Consider the following 22,133-nt stretch of genomic DNA (forward strand, 5'->3'; position numbering starts at 1 on the left):
AACGCTGAGCAAAGCTGTCCTGACCTGTTTGTGCCTCCTTTCCTCCAGAGTTGAATCTGAGATTTTCTTTCGCTTTCACTTTTAAGTCATTCCAGGTTCTTGCTTTCAGTTTGGGCTCATGCTCCATGTTTACCTAACCAACTTGAAAGTTAGAACTGACCTTTTCAATGAGTTTTTCACATTAGTCATGTTAGTAGCTATAAAATGAGCTAAACTATTTTCATTTTATACTGCTTTTAACTGTCCTTCTCTTAAAAAATAAAAACTACAGTCTAAGGCTAGAATCTGCAGTGAGGGAGTGTGAATTTCTGCCATATATGTAATTGTTTTTCTTGCTAGCAGCATCATGCAGCTTGTCAAAAAGTCTTTGTGGTTCATTAAAGTTTCTTGCTGGAACTAACACTACTTTCATCCAAGTACTTGCATTTTTTCTGTAGAAATATTTGCAATATTTTGTATTTATTTGATAACATGCAAAATTAGATGCGCTTTGTTATTTAACTGGTGTAAAATCTGAGCTTTTTGAGTAAGGTCAAAACATTGACGTAGGTATAATTGATGATAAGACCATGCCTTAAGTACAAGTTTTTAATCAGATCTGTAATTATAATCCATTTAGGTCTCAAAGCAGGTAAACGCTGGAATCATGTTAAAGCCATGTACTATAATTGCAAGCCTATACTGAAGATTCAACATGCAGTATAAGAATCTAAAACACAGCTTTCATACAAACTGCATTATCTTGCTTTAGGAGGGGTTTTCTTCCTAATGGAAAGTTTTCATCCCATATGCAACACTCAGTGAAACCAGGAAGAAGAGGGAGCCATAAACAGCAAACTTATCTCAGTCTTGAAGCTGCTGTCTGCATCAAAGCAGCAAGTGCTGAACAGTCACACTGTTGAGGTGCCTGGGAAGGGAGTCTGGCACAAGAGCACTTCTACACTTGTGATATGCCCGTTTTTCCTTGTCACTTTTTTGTCCTTTTATGGTTGTAGAACAGCTGTTCTGGTTGTGGCTTATGACTTGTTATTTCATCAAAGGTCTTTTTTTTCCCCCTGCAGCCTGACTTCTCCTTGAATGTTGCCCTTGTGGTGACTTTCTGTTTTTGCATGTGTCAGAGAGCTCCAGGTTTTGGAGCATTTCTTCATAAGGGCATATTCTCGTGCGTCTGCTCTTCACCTCTTTCCCAAACTGACTTTTCAGCAGCACAATTAGGAGAACAGTTCTTGACCTTTCCTTTCACTCACCTCAGCTTTGAGAGACAGACTGTGAGCATTTTGATTTTTTCCCCCCTCTTGAAATTTCTTTCACCTCCTTTCACAGTCAGAGTTTTTGTTTGTTTGTTTGTTTGTTTGTTTGTTTTGTCAGCAAGGAATTATAACACGCTTGGGATCATTAATAAAGATCATCTTCTAGCTATCCATTTTCCAAAGGTAGAGCAGAGTGATAAATACAGGTCCGTGCTAAAGAGCTGCCTATAGTCAATAGGCAAACACTCTCAGAAACATAAATGGAAGTGCCATAGCTACTCTCAAAATATGATCTTTCACTCCAGTAAGAAAAGGGGCTGAGAGTTTCTCAGCTGTGGTAAGAGTCCCACGTCTGACTGCTTTGTAGTTCAGACATGTCCAGTGAGATTCTGGGAGAAACAGGTCGATCCTCATGTTCCAGGGGAGTCTCAGCAGAGCAGAACTACAGGGGTAAGTCTGCAGCTCCCCAGAAGCTGAGGAGATTTAGAGCGTGGAAGCTTTCATCTGCTTCCTACTGTTACTACTGAATGTATTAGGAGATCTGAGGTTGTTGTCACGTGAGTGTTTAGAAGACTGACAAATCAGGCCAGTTTTAAATTGTGAAATTAAATTTTACTGAATTCATTCATTAATAATACAGTTACTAATGGTCAGTTCTTACACAATATTGATCATTATCACCAAATATACAAAACTCTTAGTCTTTAACAATCATATTCTAAATTAGCTGTGAGCATACAGTACCACGGAGATGATGCCATGCGGTTAGCATTGGTGTTTGCAGGCTTTGGCAGTTCTTGATTGCAAAGGTTAAGGTGATCAAGCTCGAGAACATATTGATGAGAAAAGTTAGAACTGAAGTGTGCTTGTCATCTTTCTTCTCCAATTTTCCTCAATTATGTTTTTATGCTATTGCCCCCCTCCCAAAAAGAGCAGGCCCCTGTGCTCCGGATACAGCTTATCTCATTTTCTTGTCTTGCCAGTCATTCTTCTGGTGTATTCGGGAGGATTTCCTGCCTATTTGCAGTCCCTTGTGCTTATCTTGTCCCTGCTCCAACAACTTTTGTTACTCGGATGCCTCCTACATGTAGCTCCACCCTTCATTCTTTGCACTTTTGATGGTCACATTGCTCATGCCCTTATGCAGTATGGTGCCTAGCCATGACATCGCAGTGTTACAGAATACTTATATTCTGTTGCTAGTTATGCTATTTTAGTATGCTTTTATTGGGGTTTAAAGCAAGCTAACATTAATTATATCCTGATTACACTTTCAATCAATAGGTGTCGCAAGCCTCTGTTTCGTCCACATTACCATATACATGCCATTTTACCACACCCAAACAACTGCAAACACCAGAAATGCCTTTTTGTTCTCAGTACAACAACTCTCTTCATTATCATAGCATGATATTATTATTTAATATCATTTTGAGGGCTCTTTGAGGATATTGGATAGTGTATTTGAAAAGTTCTTGGGACATGTGGCCTCACTGTAGTGTGACTCAGAACACATTCGTATAAAATTGCTCAGTTAGTTGCTTGACAGTTATCTGATTTTAATCTATTTTTCTGCCAGTTTCATTATTAGACAAGATTTATTGTCTTTCATGTATTGAATTCTAATTAAAAACTGCTTTACTTTACTTGTTTTTATTTTTTGTGTAACTTTATCTAATCATATTCAGAGATATTAAACATATACATGTATCATTAATTTTAAATAGTGAACAAATTGTGCAAATTGAAGCCTGTTGATATTTTGAGACAGAAAAAGTAATCAATTTACTGAATACATGTTTATTTGGAAGAAAATTGTAGCTATTATGATGGAGAGCTTATTTTTAAAGAAGCCATAGAGTGTTTCTTCTAGGAGGTAATTGACTTCATAGTCTAATAATTAGCATTTCAATCTAATTAGAAAATATTGAGCTGATTGGACGGTAGATTCATCTTTACTTGTTTTTCTTTTATTTGAAAGAGTACAGAATGGAATGTCTGAAACATATTATGATGAAGAATAATAAATGACGTGTCAGGGGGTGGAGGACGCTTCTGATGTTTTCAAGACAAAGTGTGCTGTTAAAAGACAGTAATGTTCAGCTAACAATGAAATTGTGTGTGCTTACAGATGTGAATGAATGTGATTTGAATTCCAACATCTGTATGTTTGGGGAGTGTGAAAACACTAAAGGCTCCTTCATTTGTCACTGTCAGCTAGGATATTCAGTCAAGAAAGGAACCACTGGATGCACAGGTAAAGCATTTTTCTAGCATATATGTCATAGTGTGCATGTACCTTCTTTGGCTTTTATGTAAAATATATGCATGAGTGTTCACAGACAAATGAGAGGCTGTTATTTGTATGTATGTATATATAATAATTTGACTACATTACATATGTCTGCTGACATGGATTCAGAAGTTTGGAAAGGTATGCTCCTTGACCGCTATCAGTGTGATATTAGAAGTCCTTTCTGTAGCTGTCATTTTACAGGCAAAGCTTTTATCAGAACAGGAGAACACCTGTGGTACCAAATGCAGTTTGAGTGGGTACAGCTGCATTTGTATTAGAAATATACTATCAGTACTCCTATACTGATTAAAAAAAACCATTTCTCATGCATATTTTAAGTATGAACACAGTCAAGTTAAGGTAACTTGGAAAGAACTCATCTGTCAACTAGAGTTGCAGGAATTGACTTACAGTCTAAGAACAGGACAAAAGAAAAAAAGTAGAAGAATGAAAAAGATAAAAGGTAATGGAAGATGGTGGAAGATGTGCCTTGTGTATACAAGGTCTCACCACATTTTTGGATGTATCAAGATCAGCCTATATTAATGTGTCTGAAAGACAGCTTTAATTTCACACTAAGAAGCAATTATATGAAAGCAAACTAATTTTAGCATGTTTACAAAGAACAAAAATGAAACTAAAATTTCCACTATTTTTTGTTAGTTTATAATAGAAAGTAACTTGCTTTAAACTGTTATACAGTCTTGTAATTTGTTTTTTAAACAGGTGTATAACTCTGCAGTGACATGTTAGAGGAACATCATTCGTAGAACTCCAGTGCTCCTATGTATTTGTATTGAGCTTTACTAATCAGTTTATTTTGTGATTGTAGATGTGGATGAGTGTGAAATCGGTGCTCACAACTGTGACATGCATGCCTCATGTGTCAATGTACCAGGAAGTTTCAAATGTAGTTGCAGAGAGGGATGGGTTGGAAATGGCATTAAATGTATTGGTAAGTGTGTAAAAAAATTAAGCTTTTCTCTTTTTTTAGTCCAAAGCATGCAATGTGACCATGTGATTACTCCATTAGAAACAAAGTAGTATTCTTCTACCTACCACACTCTATTAATGAGAGGTAAATAAGATCCTTATATTTCAGGGGTTTGCTTTTTTTAAAGAAAGAATTGGTTTTGTCTTAGAGGCATGTCTGTCTAACATCTTACTGAATTAAATATGTATTTTATGAAGTATATACAGCTGCTAGAATGTGCAAAATACAAAGTTCAGTTAAAAATAAAATAGATTTTATTTTGTAATTTCCTGCCAGTAAATTACTACTTCTGTCATTTAATACTATTTTTGTAAATATCTTGTAATATATCTATTCAGATATATTAGGCAGAACATTTTGGAATCTATGGAAGAAGAGTTTCACATAAGAATTAGGCTTTATTGGTGTAACATGTAAAAGATAAAAGTACTGTATTACGGGATTTCATTGCAGGCCTAAGATTTTTAAGCCATGTCTGAAGAAAAAAAGGAAAGACTTCATGATCTTTATTATCATTATTTTATTAAAGAGATGTGAGATACTACTAAAAACGACCCACTTCAAGGAGAAAAATCGGAAAGGTTTTCCTAGTAGTATATTCATAGTTAGACTAGTTCCTTGATACGGTATGTTAATTCAGAAGAACTCCTTACAAATGGGTGTGGATTTACTGGTCACAGGGTAAAAGAAACCATAAGCTAACCCATAGCACAAGGTAGTGTGAGAGGTGGTCCTGAGTCACTCGCCATGCACCTGCATGGCTGCTTCCATCAGATCAAGCTGCATTTGCCCTTTAGGAGCAGGAGAATCTCTTTTTTTGATCCAAATTAGCATCCGTTCAAGTTGAGGAGAAGCTTACATTGACTTTCATAGAACTTGGGTTAGGCTGCTTGTGAATGATTTTATTAATTGGTAAAGACTCACCAAATGTTTGACAGGTTTTCACCGTACCATATTTCGTTGTTTTATTTTTAACTCATTTTGATTCCAAGTTCTTTAACGAGATATTAACATTCAAGTAATGGTATCAGCATTTACTCTAACGGTCAGCTGAATGCCATCTGTTGCTTGGAAATATTTTCTCCAAGCCCATACAATATGGAAGAAATTTTAAAGGAAGAAATTTTAATATGAAATCATTGTGTATTAACCAGCTATCTTTTCATGAGAACTTAATGCATCTCTGGAGACATAAATCATCTTTGCATTTTGGCCTTACAGCTTGACAGTTCATTGTAAGCAAAGTATATTAAGTGCTCTGTTACTATTTGCATTCTTTTGCCCCGATGTACAGATCTTGATGAATGCTCCAATGGGACTCACCAGTGCAGCGTGAACGCTCAGTGTGTGAACACCCCGGGGTCATACCGCTGTGCCTGTGCAGAGGGTTTTACAGGGGATGGATTTACTTGTTCTGGTAAGAAGTTTCTGTAAAACCTGATTTGTCACCGATTGTTTCTGTTGTTAGAAAGCTTTGCAAAATTAGATCTAACTCCAAAGTGCAAGAGAAAAATGGTAAGAGTATCTTTCAAGGTGAATATTCTTTCTATATGCTGTGGAAATACTAATGAAAGCACCTGGCACCTCTTTTGATTTGTATGCCAAATTGGGCTGATATGTTAGGGAAAGCTCCTGTCTGCTCTTTCCTTCTCCTCCTCCTCCTCTTCCCCCCAAACAGCCAGTGCATATGCTGCTTTCCGCAGCAGGTTCTCCAGCCAAGAACACAAAGCTCCAGTTCTCTGTTTTCTATGACTCCTGTCTTGTAGACAGGGTCTGTTTTTGGCAGGGAAGTCATCATCTATTTTGCCTTCACTATGCTAGTTAGAACAAGTTTTAATCATTAACTTAGTTTTTAAAAAAATATACAGTTGAAAATATTGCCCATTATCTCTGCACTTAAATTTGGTGGTAGCTGTTCACTATTTAAGAATGAATTTTGTTTAGCACGCAGCAACTGATTCAAAATAACCTGAAGTGTAAAAGATTATACCAGCTTATATAAGCATTAATGCTTGTGCACTGAGTTACTGTGATTTTTATCACTTGTGGAGCAGAGATGCAACAATGTCTCTGCTCTTGAGTTCTAACATGTTCTGTTATGTGGGCAGTACATCCAGTGGTTTGGAGGGACGCATGATAATGATATCGAAACACCTAGGAAGTAATTTCAATGCTCTTGTTGGCTAACTAGGAAATTTTAGGTCAAAATTAATTTACATCTTAAATAGACGCAGTCTTCTCTCTGATTAATATTGTCAGTTTTTTACTGCAGAAGTAGGATCTTCAAATATTGTTTGTTTATGTATTTTAAATTGGGAGGTTAATAAACAAGAACTTTCATCCCTGCTATTGATACACTACGTTTTCAGATTTGCTTCTTCTTTAAAAAAGTCAGATTGGATTGTAGGTATTGAGTAATAAAATGAAGGAAGCATATTGAATACTTTTTTTTGAATACTCTTTTTGGACTATTGGAAGTATATTTGACAAAATTATGAGTATTTATGATGACTGCAATGTAGTATCCCTTCCCTATTCATTCTGCTTTTTATAGCTGTCAAAAAACTTAGAAAACTCTAAACAAGCCATGCCATTTTAAAGGACTTCTGTTCAAAGAAATGATTGCAGAAAAACATCAGATAAAAATCTCTTTGGGGCATACTATAAGACGCCCTAGCAGTGTGCAAATAGTACTTGTACACGTAATGTTTATAAGATTCTCAAGCAATATTGCCCAAAATACATACAAAAATAATTTTCTACACATGGTTCATGTCAGAAAATGTGCCTTTTGAATGTGTTTTGTGTCAAAGCAGTGTAGCAATATATACCATAAACAAAGTTTTCTGTAAGCAAAGCATTCAGACTTATTTATCAAAGCAATTTATTTATCAAGTGAATCTGAAAACCTTGCATTGATTCAAAATTTTTAAAATCTATTGATGGAAAGAAAAGGTAAGGAGTCTTAACAGGATAAAAAGAGTCATTTTGGAAATGGCATTATATTTGTTTTTCTGCATCCTTTCAATTTACTCCATCTTCAGGTGTATGGTATGTCGCATATCTTGTTTTATGTCAACGATACTTAGCAGTAGTGTTGCTTCGAATGGCAGGATAAAAATAATTATATTTTGCTAGTAAAATATGTAGTGTTGAAAAAATTTCTCTTTCTCATAGATGTTGATGAGTGTGCAGAAAATGTTAATCTGTGTGAAAACGGACAGTGTTTGAATGTCCCTGGTGCATACCGTTGTGAGTGTGAGATGGGTTTCACTCCAGCTTCGGACAGCAAATCTTGCCAAGGTAAGTCACCAGTACTTCAAGCTCATTTTCTGAGTTTGGATTGGCTGCTGTAAAGGAAACCACAAGAAGTTTTGGAAGGACGTCAGCCTGGAAGCAGAATACTCAGCACATGCTTCACATATAAAAGTAATTTCTTCAAGCAAGGATTATTTTGCAGTGTGAATTATGTTGAAGGTAGCTTTCATCTCTTTATGAAGTTTTCCTGGCCTTGGTCCAAAAATCCCAGAGTAGAGGTTTGGCTCAGTAATTTTGTTTTTTTAACCATTTCTCTTATTTTTGTCACTAGTGAATAGTGTGTGGAAAATACTGTGCTCATCACTATTTTATTTAATGTGTTTACATAGGAAATATAAACTGCATCAAGTGACCTCATTTTTAAATAAATGTTTTCAGGAAATTGGAAGTAGGCAAATCATTGCTGTATTTAATGAGTTTGTAACACTCCTTAAAAAGTATACTTGAGCTTTTTTATCATCATCCTTTCTCTCTCAGTATTGTACTGGATCATCTGAAGCAGAGAAGGAATGATGCTCTTTCTAGTCCAGTTCAGCTTCTGTTTCCCGTTGTGCTCTTATTGTCTTTTTTTGTTGTTGTTTAATATAAGACAATTGCATTTTAAACTAAGTCTTTTTAATTGATGCTGCAAAGCTTTTTAATTTATTTCATCTTTAATGATGGAAACCTCATAACCTCTTAGGAAATTTAAATTCTTCATGAGACGTTAAAAACAGATTCCAAAATGTACTCTCTAAAATTCAGTTCATAACTTGGTGTGTTCAAACAAACATGCATGTATGTGCATGAATCAGCTTTCTAAGAGTAGCACAATTGCAGAGGCTTCTGAAAAATCAGCTGTGCAAGTCTTCTGGTCAGATGTATTATAGTTATCAAGTATTGTTAAGTGTCTGACTTAGTGAATTTCTCACTGCAGCTCATTTAGCCATTTTATAATCATGCCAATAAATAACAATCCCCCCAAATATATCAGTCAATCGGTATTTTGAAAAACAAGATTCTAATTCTTGTGGCAGCAATGAACCAACATTCAGCTTTTCAGCTGGTCCATAATGATGCTCTGAAAAATAAATGGGAGAATTTGGGAAAAAACCTTGGTATATTGCTGTGTTTTCAACAGAAATCTGAAAGCATTCTTTATATTAAATTATGCTGTAGGAAAACTAGAAGACTTGGGTGCTCAATACCAACATATATTTAAAAAAGAATTTTGAGAAGAGAGTAATTTGTCCTATCAGTGGTGACTCCTGGGCTGATTTCTGCAATGAAAGAATAAAATCCAAAGCTTGGAATTGATACAATAATTATGATGTAATTAGTGATCCAGTTTCTTCCAAAATGTCCTTGGAATTTCAATACACTAGCTTCTCAATGATACTTTCCTTTCCATAAATTTATAAAGCGTCATCTTAACACAATTTATGTTTATGACCTGATTTGGAGGTCATTCCATGGCTCCACAGGTCCTTAGAAACGTTCCTTTCCACTTCAAATTTATTCAGGACCACTGGAATTTAGGCCCTTATCCTATATCTAATTTTCCCTTTACTCAAATAATTATTCCCCTTGCCCCCGAGAGTTACCAATTTTTGTAATGTTCCTATAAAGAGGCATTATATCACTTCACAAGCTTTGGTTAGGGTAAGCAAGCCAAGCTCACAATAGATATTTCATTACTCATTTTAATATCCTTTTTTTACACCTATTCCAATCTTAGTTCATCATTCTTGAACAGAGAACTGTACACAGTATTCCATATGAAGTTTTATCTGTGCTTGGTAAAACAACACTAACTCTTTCCTGTCTCTTCTAAAAATAGCTCACAAATGCATGCTAGAATTGCATTAGTCTTTTGCACAGCTGCTGTGTTTTGGCAGCTTGCAGGTCTTGCAATCAAACAGTACCTCCAGACTTTTTTCTTCTTATGTTACTTACCTTCAACTTGAAGTCGTTTATAGTTTGTCTCTGAATGCATGAGTTTTCACTCTGTCCTGTTATATTTAACTCCCCTTCTAGCACTGTAGTTGAAAAGGTTATTAATTTTTTTTATATTACTTGGACTCTGTCAGCATCTTTCAATTTTATTTCATCTTCAGTTTTCACAAGCATACAGCCAGTCCTTTACGTGCATTTTAGCCCAGTGATACAAAAATACATATTAATGTTGCACCATTGTGTTTTTGTACTGCGATACTTTTTGCTTAGCATCCCGTGCTACTAAACCACAGAAGATATAGATGAATGCAACACTGATTTACTCTAGTTTACCCATTCTATACTAAAGTTGTTTTAACATAGGCTTGATAAAATCACAGGTAATTCTTATTGCCTCTATTCCCTTCACCTATATTGCCTTTCCAAGGAGATACAATTAACTGAGGACACCTAGTCCATCTCCTTCTTCTAAATATAATTCTCCCTGGGAATAGTATTTTGAAAATCTTACATGCCCTTACTAATAAGTGTTGCAAACTGAGCTAGCAAGTGACTGGTCCGTTTGTTACACTTCAGTCTACTTAATGCATGTTTTGAAAGGCACTTACTGGCTTTTTGATTTAGCTTTCATTTGGAGTCCTGAGAATTCAGTTTTCTACTGTTACTTTGCATATTTAATACAAATTGTGAAAAGTTTATTGTATCAGGTAAAGTTTATTACACCAGGTAAAACAGGAATATGTAACGAGTAGCATTAAGAATGCCTCACAAATCCCTGACTACAACTTTCTAAACAAAAACTAGTGATTACTCACAGATGTTACATCTGATGGGGTTTTTGTGAGTCACCTGTGTCTTTATTTGCACTTAGCAATACAACACACTATTATAATACTGTTATGGTAATGATACACTACTTACTGTTCTTGATGTATTCCTTCAGATATCGATGAATGCTCCTTTCAGAATATATGTGTATTTGGTACCTGCAATAACCTACCAGGAATGTTCCATTGTATCTGTGATGATGGGTATGAACTAGATAGAACTGGGGGAAACTGTACAGGTATGTTTCTTCTATTCAGAAATAGGTCAAGACTTGAGTATTTTTTTTAATTGTAGTGAGTTAATTGAAAAATGAGTCCATAAAATGTGCATTTTGTTCTCTTAGAACAGTATATACTGTGTATTCATTCTCCACTAAATACGCAATATTTATAATTGCATGGTTTGGAGAAGAGTAAAGAACGGAATAAAAATAATGGTTTCTTAATATGTAGCTATGTAAAGGTTATTCCTAAATGTTTGATAAATTGTTAGTGGTTCTTTCCTTCAATTTCAGCTAGAAATAACTTGCATTTGAAATGTTCTTGCACATTTAGTCCTAAAAAGTAATATGATTCCTCTTTTCTGTCCAGTGAGCAGATTTATCAATGTAGCCTTCCTGTTTTAGATATTGATGAATGTGCTGATCCCATTAACTGCGTTAATGGTCTCTGTGTAAATACTCCTGGGAGGTATGAATGTAATTGCCCTCCAGATTTCCAGCTGAATCCCACTGGAGTGGGTTGTGTGGGTAAGTGAAAGCTACCTGAAGTATCACTGTGGAAATTGCATGAAGAAACCTGTTGCATGGATACTAGATGTATTAGACATGGGTAATTTGGCCTCTTTTCAAAGCCAAGGGGACCATATTGATGCAAATGAGGATAGCAGGATTCAAGAATTATATTTCCACATGCTGCATATGCTGTCATATAGTCTTTGAGAGATGGATTTAGTTATTTTAACTGCTTAATGGAGTTTATAGTTTCTTTAAAATACATCTTTCTTTTATTTGCCCAAGTGTATTGTTTGTGTTACTGGTTCCATTCTCCTGATAGTCAACAATTCTCATTTTAATAATTAAATTTTTAAATCCCAGACTTGCCTTAGGATTGATTTATGCTTTTTCTGAGATAGATGCTCAATGTTTGGTTCACTGTTTAGCTTAAATCTAAACTTGAATTAAAACTGCTTATGGCAGTTGGTTGGCTGGAAACAAGCTGCAAAAGATGCAATTCACTGTAGTGTAGGTAGTTTCCTCTGGCTTATGCAGGCTGAAAGTGAATTTTCATTACTTTTTTACCCGTGCCACTTGAGATAGGACTGTCATGTGGTTACAGTATATACTAGCAGTCAGTCTGTATTGGAGAAGGGAGGGTTGAGAAGAGGGGCGATGACTCAGCTATAACGCTTTGTGTCTGTGACCCTTTGTGTGTGACTTGACTTGGAAAACAGCCTTTTTATTTTATCGTCTTGGAAGGCAGGCTCTGCTAAGTTTGTACTTAGATTTTCATCCATTTTCTAAATGTTTACAATATTACTATAGTATGATGTCAAATAAATATATTCTAAGCAAAGCATTTGTGAAAAAAATTCCTTCAGAGCAGATTTTGCTGTTCATCTTTTCTATATTTCTCCATTTTCTGTCTTTGTATATTCTCTGGTGCTTCTGTAGATGCTAGAAGCAGGTCCCATTTGAGAGTTTCAGATGTCCACAGTCTTGACCAATTTATTCTAAAATCTTAAGCTGAAATTTTTAAAGAAGTTATGTAATCTATTCCTATTGAACTGGAAATCTGTTTCTATCTCCTATAGACTCTTCTGAAAATGCCTGCCTCAATAACTTTCTCTTATGGTTGCAGTCTGACTTAAGCATTTGGCTTTGCCTCAGCTGAAGACTCGGTTGGAGCACTGAAATCTTGCCTCTTGTGCTCCGCTTCTGCAGCATGTAATGCTCAAATCCTGATTCTTTCCTACCAGATGCTGTGTCTGCTAAGTCCTGCAAACCATGAACCGTGACCAAGGTTTTAAGAAAGAAGCTTATGAGAATGGATTTCCCGACTGCTAGCTGACTTCTGTTTTGCTGAATAATGAGGGTTTGAGTTGGAACTCTACTTTGGGACCAGCTGTCCCAAAAACATTTTGGGCAGGAGTCCCAGGTTTCCTCAAGGAAGCACTCCACAGTGGAGGGCAACCCCCTCAAGGGTAAATCTAGCAACTCCAGAATCCCAAATGACAGAGCGAGCTCCCTCTCTGAAGAAAAAAATGTTTAGTAAGAAAGGGTCAAACTATTAAGAGCAGTAGTTGACCTTTAATAAGAAAGGTCAAAACTTCTTTGACCATTCTGCATTTCTGTCCAGAGGAAATACTGTAAGAGCTCTGTCTCCTCTAAAAAAAATTGCATTGTTACTGGCAATGAAATTTGTGCCACTTGCTGGTCCTAAATGCTGATGGGCGGAGTGCCAGCTGCCAGGGCAAGTGAGGTGCTGTAGGTGATGCACCAGAGCACAAATTCAGCCTTGCTTCCAGCAGGAGGGAGATGTCTCTGAGCTCACCACTTGTGCACAGAGTGTGTACCTCGACTCCAAGCAAAGCCAGTTTGCACTAAAGCAAACTCATACCACCAACAGTTCCTCCCTGTAGTCACTTGGAAAATAAAACACAGAGGCTAGCAGACCTCACCAAGAGAAAGGAGAGTTTCTTGCTTCTGGAATGCACAAGTTGTGCTGCAAAAAAGTTCCAGAAACAACTTCTCAGAGGACAGCAGCTTCTGGTTCTCTTCAATAGCACTGTCTCTTGCATGCTTGAGCAAACAAGGAGGAGGAATTTAAATTCCAGTTCTTCTCAGAAGTAACAGAAATATTGCCCTTGGCAAAGAAGAACATGGTGCCTTGTCAAGACAGTTCACACAAAGAGCAAACTGAAACCTAAAACCCGTGACAGACTCGGTATCAATAGTCTGCTAGAGAATTTCGTGCTCTGCCTTCTTTCCAATGACTATCATCTCCTATTGTTTTTAATGGGCCTGAGGTCTTAGGCTGAAGCCGTCTTCCAGAATGGTCATTGTTTTTCACTTCTCTCAAGGAGAATGAAGCCAGATCTCTTCCTGGCTTCTCTTAAAAAGGCAGATGTCTTGTGCTATTGCAAATGGAGAGGAGCACGCAGTTCCTCTGAGACCAAGAGGAGGTGGGTGTTTGCAGAACATTTGGGTTGTTTCAGCTGAAGTCCCCAGTGAGAACAACAGGGCGGGCCTGTTAAGAAGAGGCAGTTCATGTTACCTTCTTGTAACACCGTATTATTTTTTAGCCTTAACAAATTGTAAAACTTATATTTATTACCAGTAATCTTTTAAAAAAAAGGAAAGAAAGAAAGACTGTACGTCTAATATATGGTGGTCAGTGATGTCAGGCAAATCTTGCCTCTAGAGAATTAGGGAAGATATCCTGCTTGGAGCTTTTTCTTTTCTATCAGAGGCTCAGAGGTACAAAATAACTATTTGTGCCTTTGCGGCTCAATTCTTAATCAAGTGTTTTAGCTCTACCTCAGTGACCATTTATGTTGAGATACTGAAATTTGTTGTAGAATATCTGGGGCATGGAATATCAGGAACGTACTACTATTTTGTAATCTCTACTACAGAGCTAGTACACTGTTAAAACTGTGCAGAAAAATTCACCCAAACTTGCCTATTAATGCTTAAATTTGAATATATTTAAATTATTTGGGAAGTTTAAAGATGAAGAATCAATCCTATTGATTGATTTCAAGGGTGCTTACAACAAAAATTCAGTCTGAAAATTTATTTGAAGTTGTGTTTTTATGCTGTACTTGCTTAACTAACCAAGCTGAAACAGTGAACCTTGAGAACAACCAATTCTTAGTAATCCGATTTTCTTTAAGCTTTCTTTTTTTAATAGATATGTCCCAAACGTCAGCATAATTTAAAAGGCCATGTTATATCAAGTCATTTGTAAAGCTCTGAAGATTTCAAAAGTATGAAATACCCACATTTATCATACTCTGTTCATCTCATTCCATGTAAAATTCTAAGGCTGTAGTGCCTGGTCCTTGCTGCAGGCCATAAGTTAAAAATGTGATATCTCTTGGTAAAATATGCATTTGTGAGATCATGCAAAAATAATTTATAAGTTTCCTAGTGATACCATTAACAGAAATAGTTTTGAAGAAAATATACAGAAAGATACTTAGGCCTTCAGAGAATGAATATATCAATTTTTTCTAGAGTGAGTTTCTGCTCTTCTGCAGAGGCATCCTTCAATAGCACGTTATTCCATAGGCATGCTCTTTAAAATTACAAAGTTAACATTGAGGAAATTAGTGTTTCTCTTTAGTTGTTTTCCATTTATAAAAAATGAAGAAATAATCTGTGCAGCAGAAAATTCCTAGCTTTACTTCTCTTAGCAAATTCCCTACTCATTCCACCCATGCTAGCACTTGTCTGAATAAGTTATAGTTCGAGTGAACTAATAAACAAATTTTCCTTAAAGCTACTGCGCATTTCAATCATTTAGATCATTTGTTTCAATACTGCAGTAATAATTTTTGGAGAATTTCTTTGAATGTGGAAGAACTCTTCCAGTTACTTGATAGATGGGACTTCATTCTATAATTCCATAGAAAAATGTTTTTAAATTCCCGAAGGAAGTCATAGCCTAGTCACAAACAGGATATGGAGGAGAACTACCAAGAGATAACTACAGCAAGATTTCTGATATTTTCTGGATTAAAAGACTGGGAAGGGTAAAAGTGCTACATTAGAGTATGGTGTGGCTTCTTAAACCACTTTAAACTGTTCTCTAGCTATTCAGGAGACTGAGGCTATTGCTTCACCCTGCCATCTCTCAAAATCAGTAACCATCAGTGTACGTGAGCATTTTCAGCTTGCCAGTGACTTTAAAAGAATGAAGTAATCTTGGTTTCCTGCTTTTAGATGTGGAACTTTAAAATGAATGCCTGATGTTCCTTTGTCCAGACCATTGGGTACAGCTGTGTAATCCTACATCTTTTATATGTAGATAATCGTGTTGGCAATTGCTACCTGAAGTATGGCCCACGAGGGGATGGGAGCCTATCCTGCAATACAGAAATCGGAGTTGGAGTCAGTCGTTCCTCATGCTGCTGCTCTTTGGGAAAGGCGTGGGGAAACCCCTGTGAGACTTGTCCCCCTGTAAACAGCAGTAAGGAAATCTTCCTTTTTTTCTTCCCTCATACAGCAAATGCTAACAAGAAATTAAAAAGTATTTGAGATATTCTACTGTATAAATTTATCATTAAAGGAACTGATGAATTACTTCACAAGGTTGTGTTCTGGCCCAGTTGTTGGAGGGGGATGCAGAGGGTGTGAACTTTAGTCTTTTGTGACTGACTTGGAGCCTATTCTCATGCTATTGAAATCAGTGGGAACTTTAGAAGGTGCTTCCCATTGGACGAGGCCCCTGCACTGTGGGTAACTTTGGGCACATCGTTTAACTTTGCTTGGCTTTACTTTTCTCCCTGGAAAAAGAAAAGAAAAGGTATTTGCTGATAATTTTTTTAGGGGCCGATGCGCCTTAGGAATCTGAATAGAATACATGCATCTGTTAGGAATTTTTATTTGTCAGCTCCATGTTGGTAGGGAAATAAATTAATAGTGCTTAGAGCTTGAGTCATGCCTTTAATCTGGAGAACTGCAATAGTTGACAAAGGAGAGTTAATATCTTTGGGCAACTATTTCTAAATCACTCCTAAGTACTTTTAAAAATGTTTCCCAGTGATACTTACCACCTCTGTAGATGTTTGAGGTTCTTTGAATGAACAGTGCAACAGAAATGTTAAGCACATTATGTTTAATAATATCATAATAGCATGAATTCCAATTTTAACACTCATATATTGTAGAAAGAAATTTTACATTAAAAAAATAAAACTCAAAGTGGGGGATATATAAATACCTTTATACAGGCACCGTATGCAGAAAGCAATGTTCTCCCTTCCTATGGGAATATCCCTGGCTATGGTACTCTTTTAAGCAGGGCTCTCAATCTTACCTTTGTTTTCTGCAGAGGCTAATGCACTTGCTTTATGCACTGTGAATAGACTAATGAGGGTAGAAAGCCAATGAGTATATGGGAAAAGAAGCCTTAAAAACACAAATGGAATTTTAATTTCTGAAACTGTGTTTCTATTATTAGGATTTTCTTCTTCAAATAACTAATATTCTCTCTTTTATTATATTTTACTTCAGCGGAATATAATACTCTGTGTCCAGGAGGGGAAGGATTTAGACCAAATCCCATCACTATTATTTTAGAAGGTGAGTTCATCCTAAATGAGTAAGATGGTTGGCAATAAACAAAGCGCTGTCTTTGGAAAAGTCTACGCAGAAACTAAATTACGAAGAAGTTGTTACATTTAACTGCAAAGCAAAACCTGTGTATTAACGTGAATTAAACAACATGATGAAAAGGAGTATTGTAAAAGAACCTTGAAAAAGTCCAACAGTATTTCAGTAGGAAAATGAATTGTTGCATACCTTTTGTGTGTCTCCTTACTTGAATTGGCCTTTGAAATTGGCCCCTGAAGAATAAGTCATTTATTAAAATTATAGCTTATCAGTGGAAGGTTTAAGTTTCAGGAAATATTCACTGGACAAAGAAACTCTGGTTCCAATGAGCGTGCAGGAATGAGAAATTAGATGCCAAATTCCTGTAAACAGTAATGGAAGTTGAACTCCATGTGCTCATCAAGCTGAAATGTGCTCCAGAAAAGTTAGCTGAATGCTACAGAATGAACATCTCATCCATGCTTTCATGAGCTGTAATTTAGAGCAAAAAAAATCCATGTGACAGAAGATGCTAGTTGGTTAGATTTCAGGGGATATATTATTTTTCTCTGTTTTTCAGACATTGATGAATGTCAGGAGTTGCCAGGTCTCTGCCAAGGTGGAAATTGCATCAATACTTTTGGCAGCTTCCAGTGTGAATGTCCAAAAGGCTACTACCTCAGTGAAGAGACAAGAATCTGTGAAGGTTGAGTCCCTTAAAACTTTATTCTCTAACACAGTGCACTTACTCTGAAAAAAATGTGGTTTTTAGCCTTAAATCCATAAAATGGATATGGTACCTTATCTTATCTAAAATCTTCTTTAAAATCATTGGTCTTTAGTATTAGTGATATGATTTAGATAAACCTTGAAATGTTACATTTGAACATACTAATATTTATTCTTATATATTAGATCTCAGGTAGGTATGTTAAGGTAAGGTGGTATTCAGGATTTCTGGGTTCTCATTTCACCACCTAATATTGCCTGCTAGTTTCATGAATTTTCTGCTATTGTAAATGAGAGAAGCTGTCCTCTCTGTGACAGTTCAGAGTAGCAGCTTAACTTATGCAGTGTGTTGTAAAGTTAACAGTGTGTGTAATTTCTGTCTTCCCTTTCTCTTTGAGAATTGTCATGAATGTTAGGCCCAAAAAATGGAACTAGCAAATAAGCTATTTTAGAATGTCGTAAGTCAGCTTTCCATTCTTCATTCATTTTGGCAGAAAGAAATTTGTCGTCTTTCAAAACAGAACATATGAATTCTGTGGCTTTGCTAAGCTTTGGTGAAGAAAACAGACAAAACTGGGTTTGCAGTTAAATTGTTTATAAATGGGGGGAATAAAGGCTCACATGCCAAATAACTGAAAAAAGAAGGACCCAGACTAGAGCAGCAAGGTTATGTAGTTACTCAGCATGCATATTTCTAAGTAGCGTACTTAAAATATACATGTATTTTGCTTCTCATATGGGAAGTGGAAGTGAATTTTAAAGGGCGCTTTTAAAGAAAAAACAGCCATTTTCTCAGTGGAGCAGAGAACACATTAACAGAAATGAGAAGTGACAATGACATTCCTATGGAAAGAGCACCCTACTGAGACATTAGGGCTCACATCTTCTCTGGAGCTGATGAGGCACAAGATGCTCCAGTTTCACTGGTACCTTTAGCAACTTTAATTAGGGTGTTTTCTTGCAAAGATTGGACTCAATTTGGCTAATATCACTTAGCAGCAGCTATTACAATAGCTGCTTAATTCAAATCTGAGCTGTAAATTCCAAACTATCCTTTAAATGAAACCTTTATGTTATCTTGAGGTAGTTTAATGTAGGTATACTTCCCAGAAATATTTACTGGGGCTTGGTCCTCCTGTCGTTTTGTTAACTATAGTGCTTTTGCTTGGTCTGTAGATATTGACGAGTGTGTTGCGCATCCTGGAGTCTGTGGTCCTGGGACCTGCTACAATACCTTGGGGAACTACACCTGCATTTGTCCGCCTGAATACATGCAGGTGAACGGAGGACATAACTGCATGGGTATGCAAAATATCTTATTTACTCGATATGTCTGCTTTGGAGATAGACTTTGGATAGACTGCTTTGAGGCCAAACTCTGTGCTTAAAATTTCCTTTTTGACAAGGCTGATTCCGAAGTCTTTCAAGCGTATTGTCAAGAACACTGGACTTCACAGCATTGGAGTTGCAGATATTCACATTCTTGAAAAGTTGAAGTTCTTGTGTTGCATTTTCCTACCTTTAACTCCCAGACAGTTGTGCCACATAATCAGGAAAGAGATCCCAATGGCTGACATGCAGCGTTTACTGCTCTTACTCTCTAACAGAACTCAGAAGTAGTTTTTCAGTTTCACCAACCATGTTCAAATGCTACGCCTTGCTAGACAAATGGATCCGGTGAGCATCCACATTTTGTCTCTGTTTTTCGGGGGAATTTTTCCCCCCCCTTTGCATCTTTGAATGAAAAATAATAATCTGTAAATTTCAGACAAATATTTTAGGTAGGCCTAATACAAAGAGAGTAGATGACTTCAATCTTTATGTTATTTTTAAATGCTCTGTGCACATGCTCAGGTTGCATTCAGAAGCCAGAGTTAATGAATCAGTGTTTAGATCGGAAGGGGGTTGATATTTATTTAGGTGAGTGTGCTGGTTACTTTGTAAGTCATTCTTACCTCACATCTAGACATGAGAAAGAGCTTTTGCTACAGAAGCTATAATGGCACCTCCTGTGAGAATGAACTGCCCTTCAATGTGACCAAGAGGATGTGTTGCTGCACATACAATGTTGGCAAAGCCTGGAACAAGCCTTGTGAACCATGTCCAACTCCAGGAACAGGTAAAACCTATCGTAATCATCCCATTTTGTTACTTTCTTTGCTTATCTATTCCTTTGACATGTTAGCTGAAGTTAAAATTTCAGCCCCAGAACAATATCTTTGCTGTTGTCCCAAAGCAGAGTGACAGTACCCTACTGTCTGTCACTGGCTGGACTATTCTGTCTTGCTATGCTACATTCTGCTGTTGTAGTGTTAGGAATAGGTGTTTCTTCCACTCTTTAAGTGAAAGAAATAGTCACTCCATACTGAGTGGAAAGATGCAGCTTGACTAGTGGCATGATTTTATAAAATCAATCTAGAAATGAGTATGCTATGGTCATCTTGTCCTTTCTTTCTAGCAAATATTAAGGCTTTCAGAGGGCTTATATGGACATAAAGTTACTTTCAGTTATATAGATTTATGTAAAAAATCTACTTTTGTGTCAGTGGGAGCCACCAGGGCGATAATAGTTGGCCATAAGCAAGTCTTCTAAATACATGACTGCAAAACTCCCATCGCTAAAGCCATCAACTGGAGGTTTTTGGAAAAGCAGTCACCAGGCAATAATAGTGGAGTTGATGATTCAGACTGACAGAGGATGCTTGCTGGCTGGTGTGTCTTGCAGGATAATTAATTTAGGAAAGTATAATTTAGTAAGTATGTAGCTGGGGATACATTTCTAATATCAGAGCAAACTGATCTCTGTCAGAGCAAAAGATTATGTTTCATTACCAAGTGCATTGCTGCTCTGGAGCTTCAGTCATGCCCCACATCTGACTGTGTCCACTCAGTTGCTTTTGCATTTCCTCTGCTGAAGATGATGAACTTGCAAAAGCTCAGTAACCACAGAAGTGTAAAGGAAAGTAAAACTTCCCTTTTGTAAGGGAAGAGAAAATAATATGGTAGCCAGTCCTTTGTCAGTTAGTCTTTGTGGAGTGGCTTGCCTGGAATGGAGCACCCTGGAAAGAGTCGATAAACTCAACTCAGGAGAATCATCGTCAGGAAAATCACCACCTTTGAAATCCAACAGTATTTCTCTCCCACTTGTAAAATAGCAGAGATGCCTAAATGAAATAACTGTTTAGTGCAAATATGTTTTACTGTGTAACTGACTCTGCCCCAAGCTAAGTGCAACTAAACCCATAGCTCTGGTCCTGCATCGTTTGTGGTGTTAGTGTAAGTAACGTTATCCTTTCATTCCACCTGGTTTATCCTGGTGATGTAAGGGAAATGGCAGATAAATTAGGAAATGCTGTCCCCCACAAGTAATTAGGAAGAGGAAAATGGCATTGAAAAGAAAAATATCCTTTTCCTTTTCTTTCCTTAAGTAGGAGTAGGGAGAATGGAAGAATGTTGCTGGCAGTCAGGAATGGAAGATGGAAATAAGCTTGAGGGAGGAAGTACATGATTGCTATCACAGAGAGCTCATAAAATCTTTTCTCACAGTCATTTAACTCTATGCCATAAAATTGTAATCATGATGACAATGCAATGAGAAAAATACAGCAGTGTAATAGCAGGGATTTGCGCAATTAATGTTCTTGGGTGGAATTCTCCTTTTAAGCTGGTAATGCTGAAGTTCTCAGAAACTTGTGCAGCTTTTAAAAATTTGTGAAAACAATTCCACTTGGGCAATCTGCAAGCAGTTACAGGGTTAAAATATTTTCTGTTGGGTTTTGCCTTGTTAGCTCTTCGCTTTTAAAGGCCTTTACTGTATTTGGAAACATTGTTGAGCGTCTTTCACTATGAAAAGAGATTGTGCGAGGGATCAAACACAAATTCCAAGTGTAAATGGTTGAATAGCTGCACTTATGTGGTATAATCAGTATGTTCTGAAATCTGGATGGGGGCTGCACATCACAGACAAGGGTTATGATACACTGACCTTAACCAGCTTGCCGAAGTGAGCCCAGTAGCTCATTAAAAGCATTATTCTGCTCTGATGAGAAGTATATTGTTCCTCTATATGAACTTCACATGCCAGTGCATTTGCATTTTTTTCTTTGAGAACAGTGCTCTCTTTTCTTTTTATAAATTTACATTGAACAATTAGTCACTGTTTGATGACTTTAAAGATTATATCATTTGGTTTTACACATTATACAGATCATATTCATTATCAGACATGCCTAAATAATCAGAAATAATAGTTTTTGGTTTATTTTTTTTTCACCCTAAGGAGTGGCAAAAGCCACTTTGCCACTAAGAAGAGACCAAATATTTGTAGAACTCCTTCATGGTTTGATCATTTTGGGAGTGCTTGAACTCTCAGGGAGTGTTTTTCTTGTTATAGGACCTGTTATATGATCCTGTTTTATGATGCTATGATCTTTCTGTGCCGTAAAAATGACATAGTAATAAGGG

At 36.7% G+C, this 22,133-nt stretch overlaps 1 protein-coding gene across 1 annotated transcript in view; it reads left to right on the forward strand.

Annotated features, from left to right (window-relative positions):
- The window catches only part of LOC135324501 (fibrillin-2-like), a 180,029-nt gene that overhangs the window by 123,827 nt on the left and 34,069 nt on the right, over positions 1-22,133 (forward strand). The window contains exons 31-41 of the mRNA XM_064501037.1: positions 3,382-3,507; positions 4,379-4,501; positions 5,835-5,957; positions 7,718-7,843; positions 10,737-10,859; positions 11,247-11,369; positions 15,655-15,816; positions 16,863-16,931; positions 17,521-17,646; positions 18,846-18,971; positions 19,636-19,788. Coding sequence (XP_064357107.1) covers positions 3,382-3,507; positions 4,379-4,501; positions 5,835-5,957; positions 7,718-7,843; positions 10,737-10,859; positions 11,247-11,369; positions 15,655-15,816; positions 16,863-16,931; positions 17,521-17,646; positions 18,846-18,971; positions 19,636-19,788 — 1,380 coding nt within the window. The remainder of the gene's footprint in view (positions 1-3,381; positions 3,508-4,378; positions 4,502-5,834; positions 5,958-7,717; positions 7,844-10,736; positions 10,860-11,246; positions 11,370-15,654; positions 15,817-16,862; positions 16,932-17,520; positions 17,647-18,845; positions 18,972-19,635; positions 19,789-22,133) is intronic.

Source organism: Dromaius novaehollandiae, chromosome W (genome assembly GCF_036370855.1).
Source record: "Dromaius novaehollandiae isolate bDroNov1 chromosome W, bDroNov1.hap1, whole genome shotgun sequence".
Lineage (NCBI taxonomy): Eukaryota > Metazoa > Chordata > Aves > Casuariiformes > Dromaiidae > Dromaius > Dromaius novaehollandiae.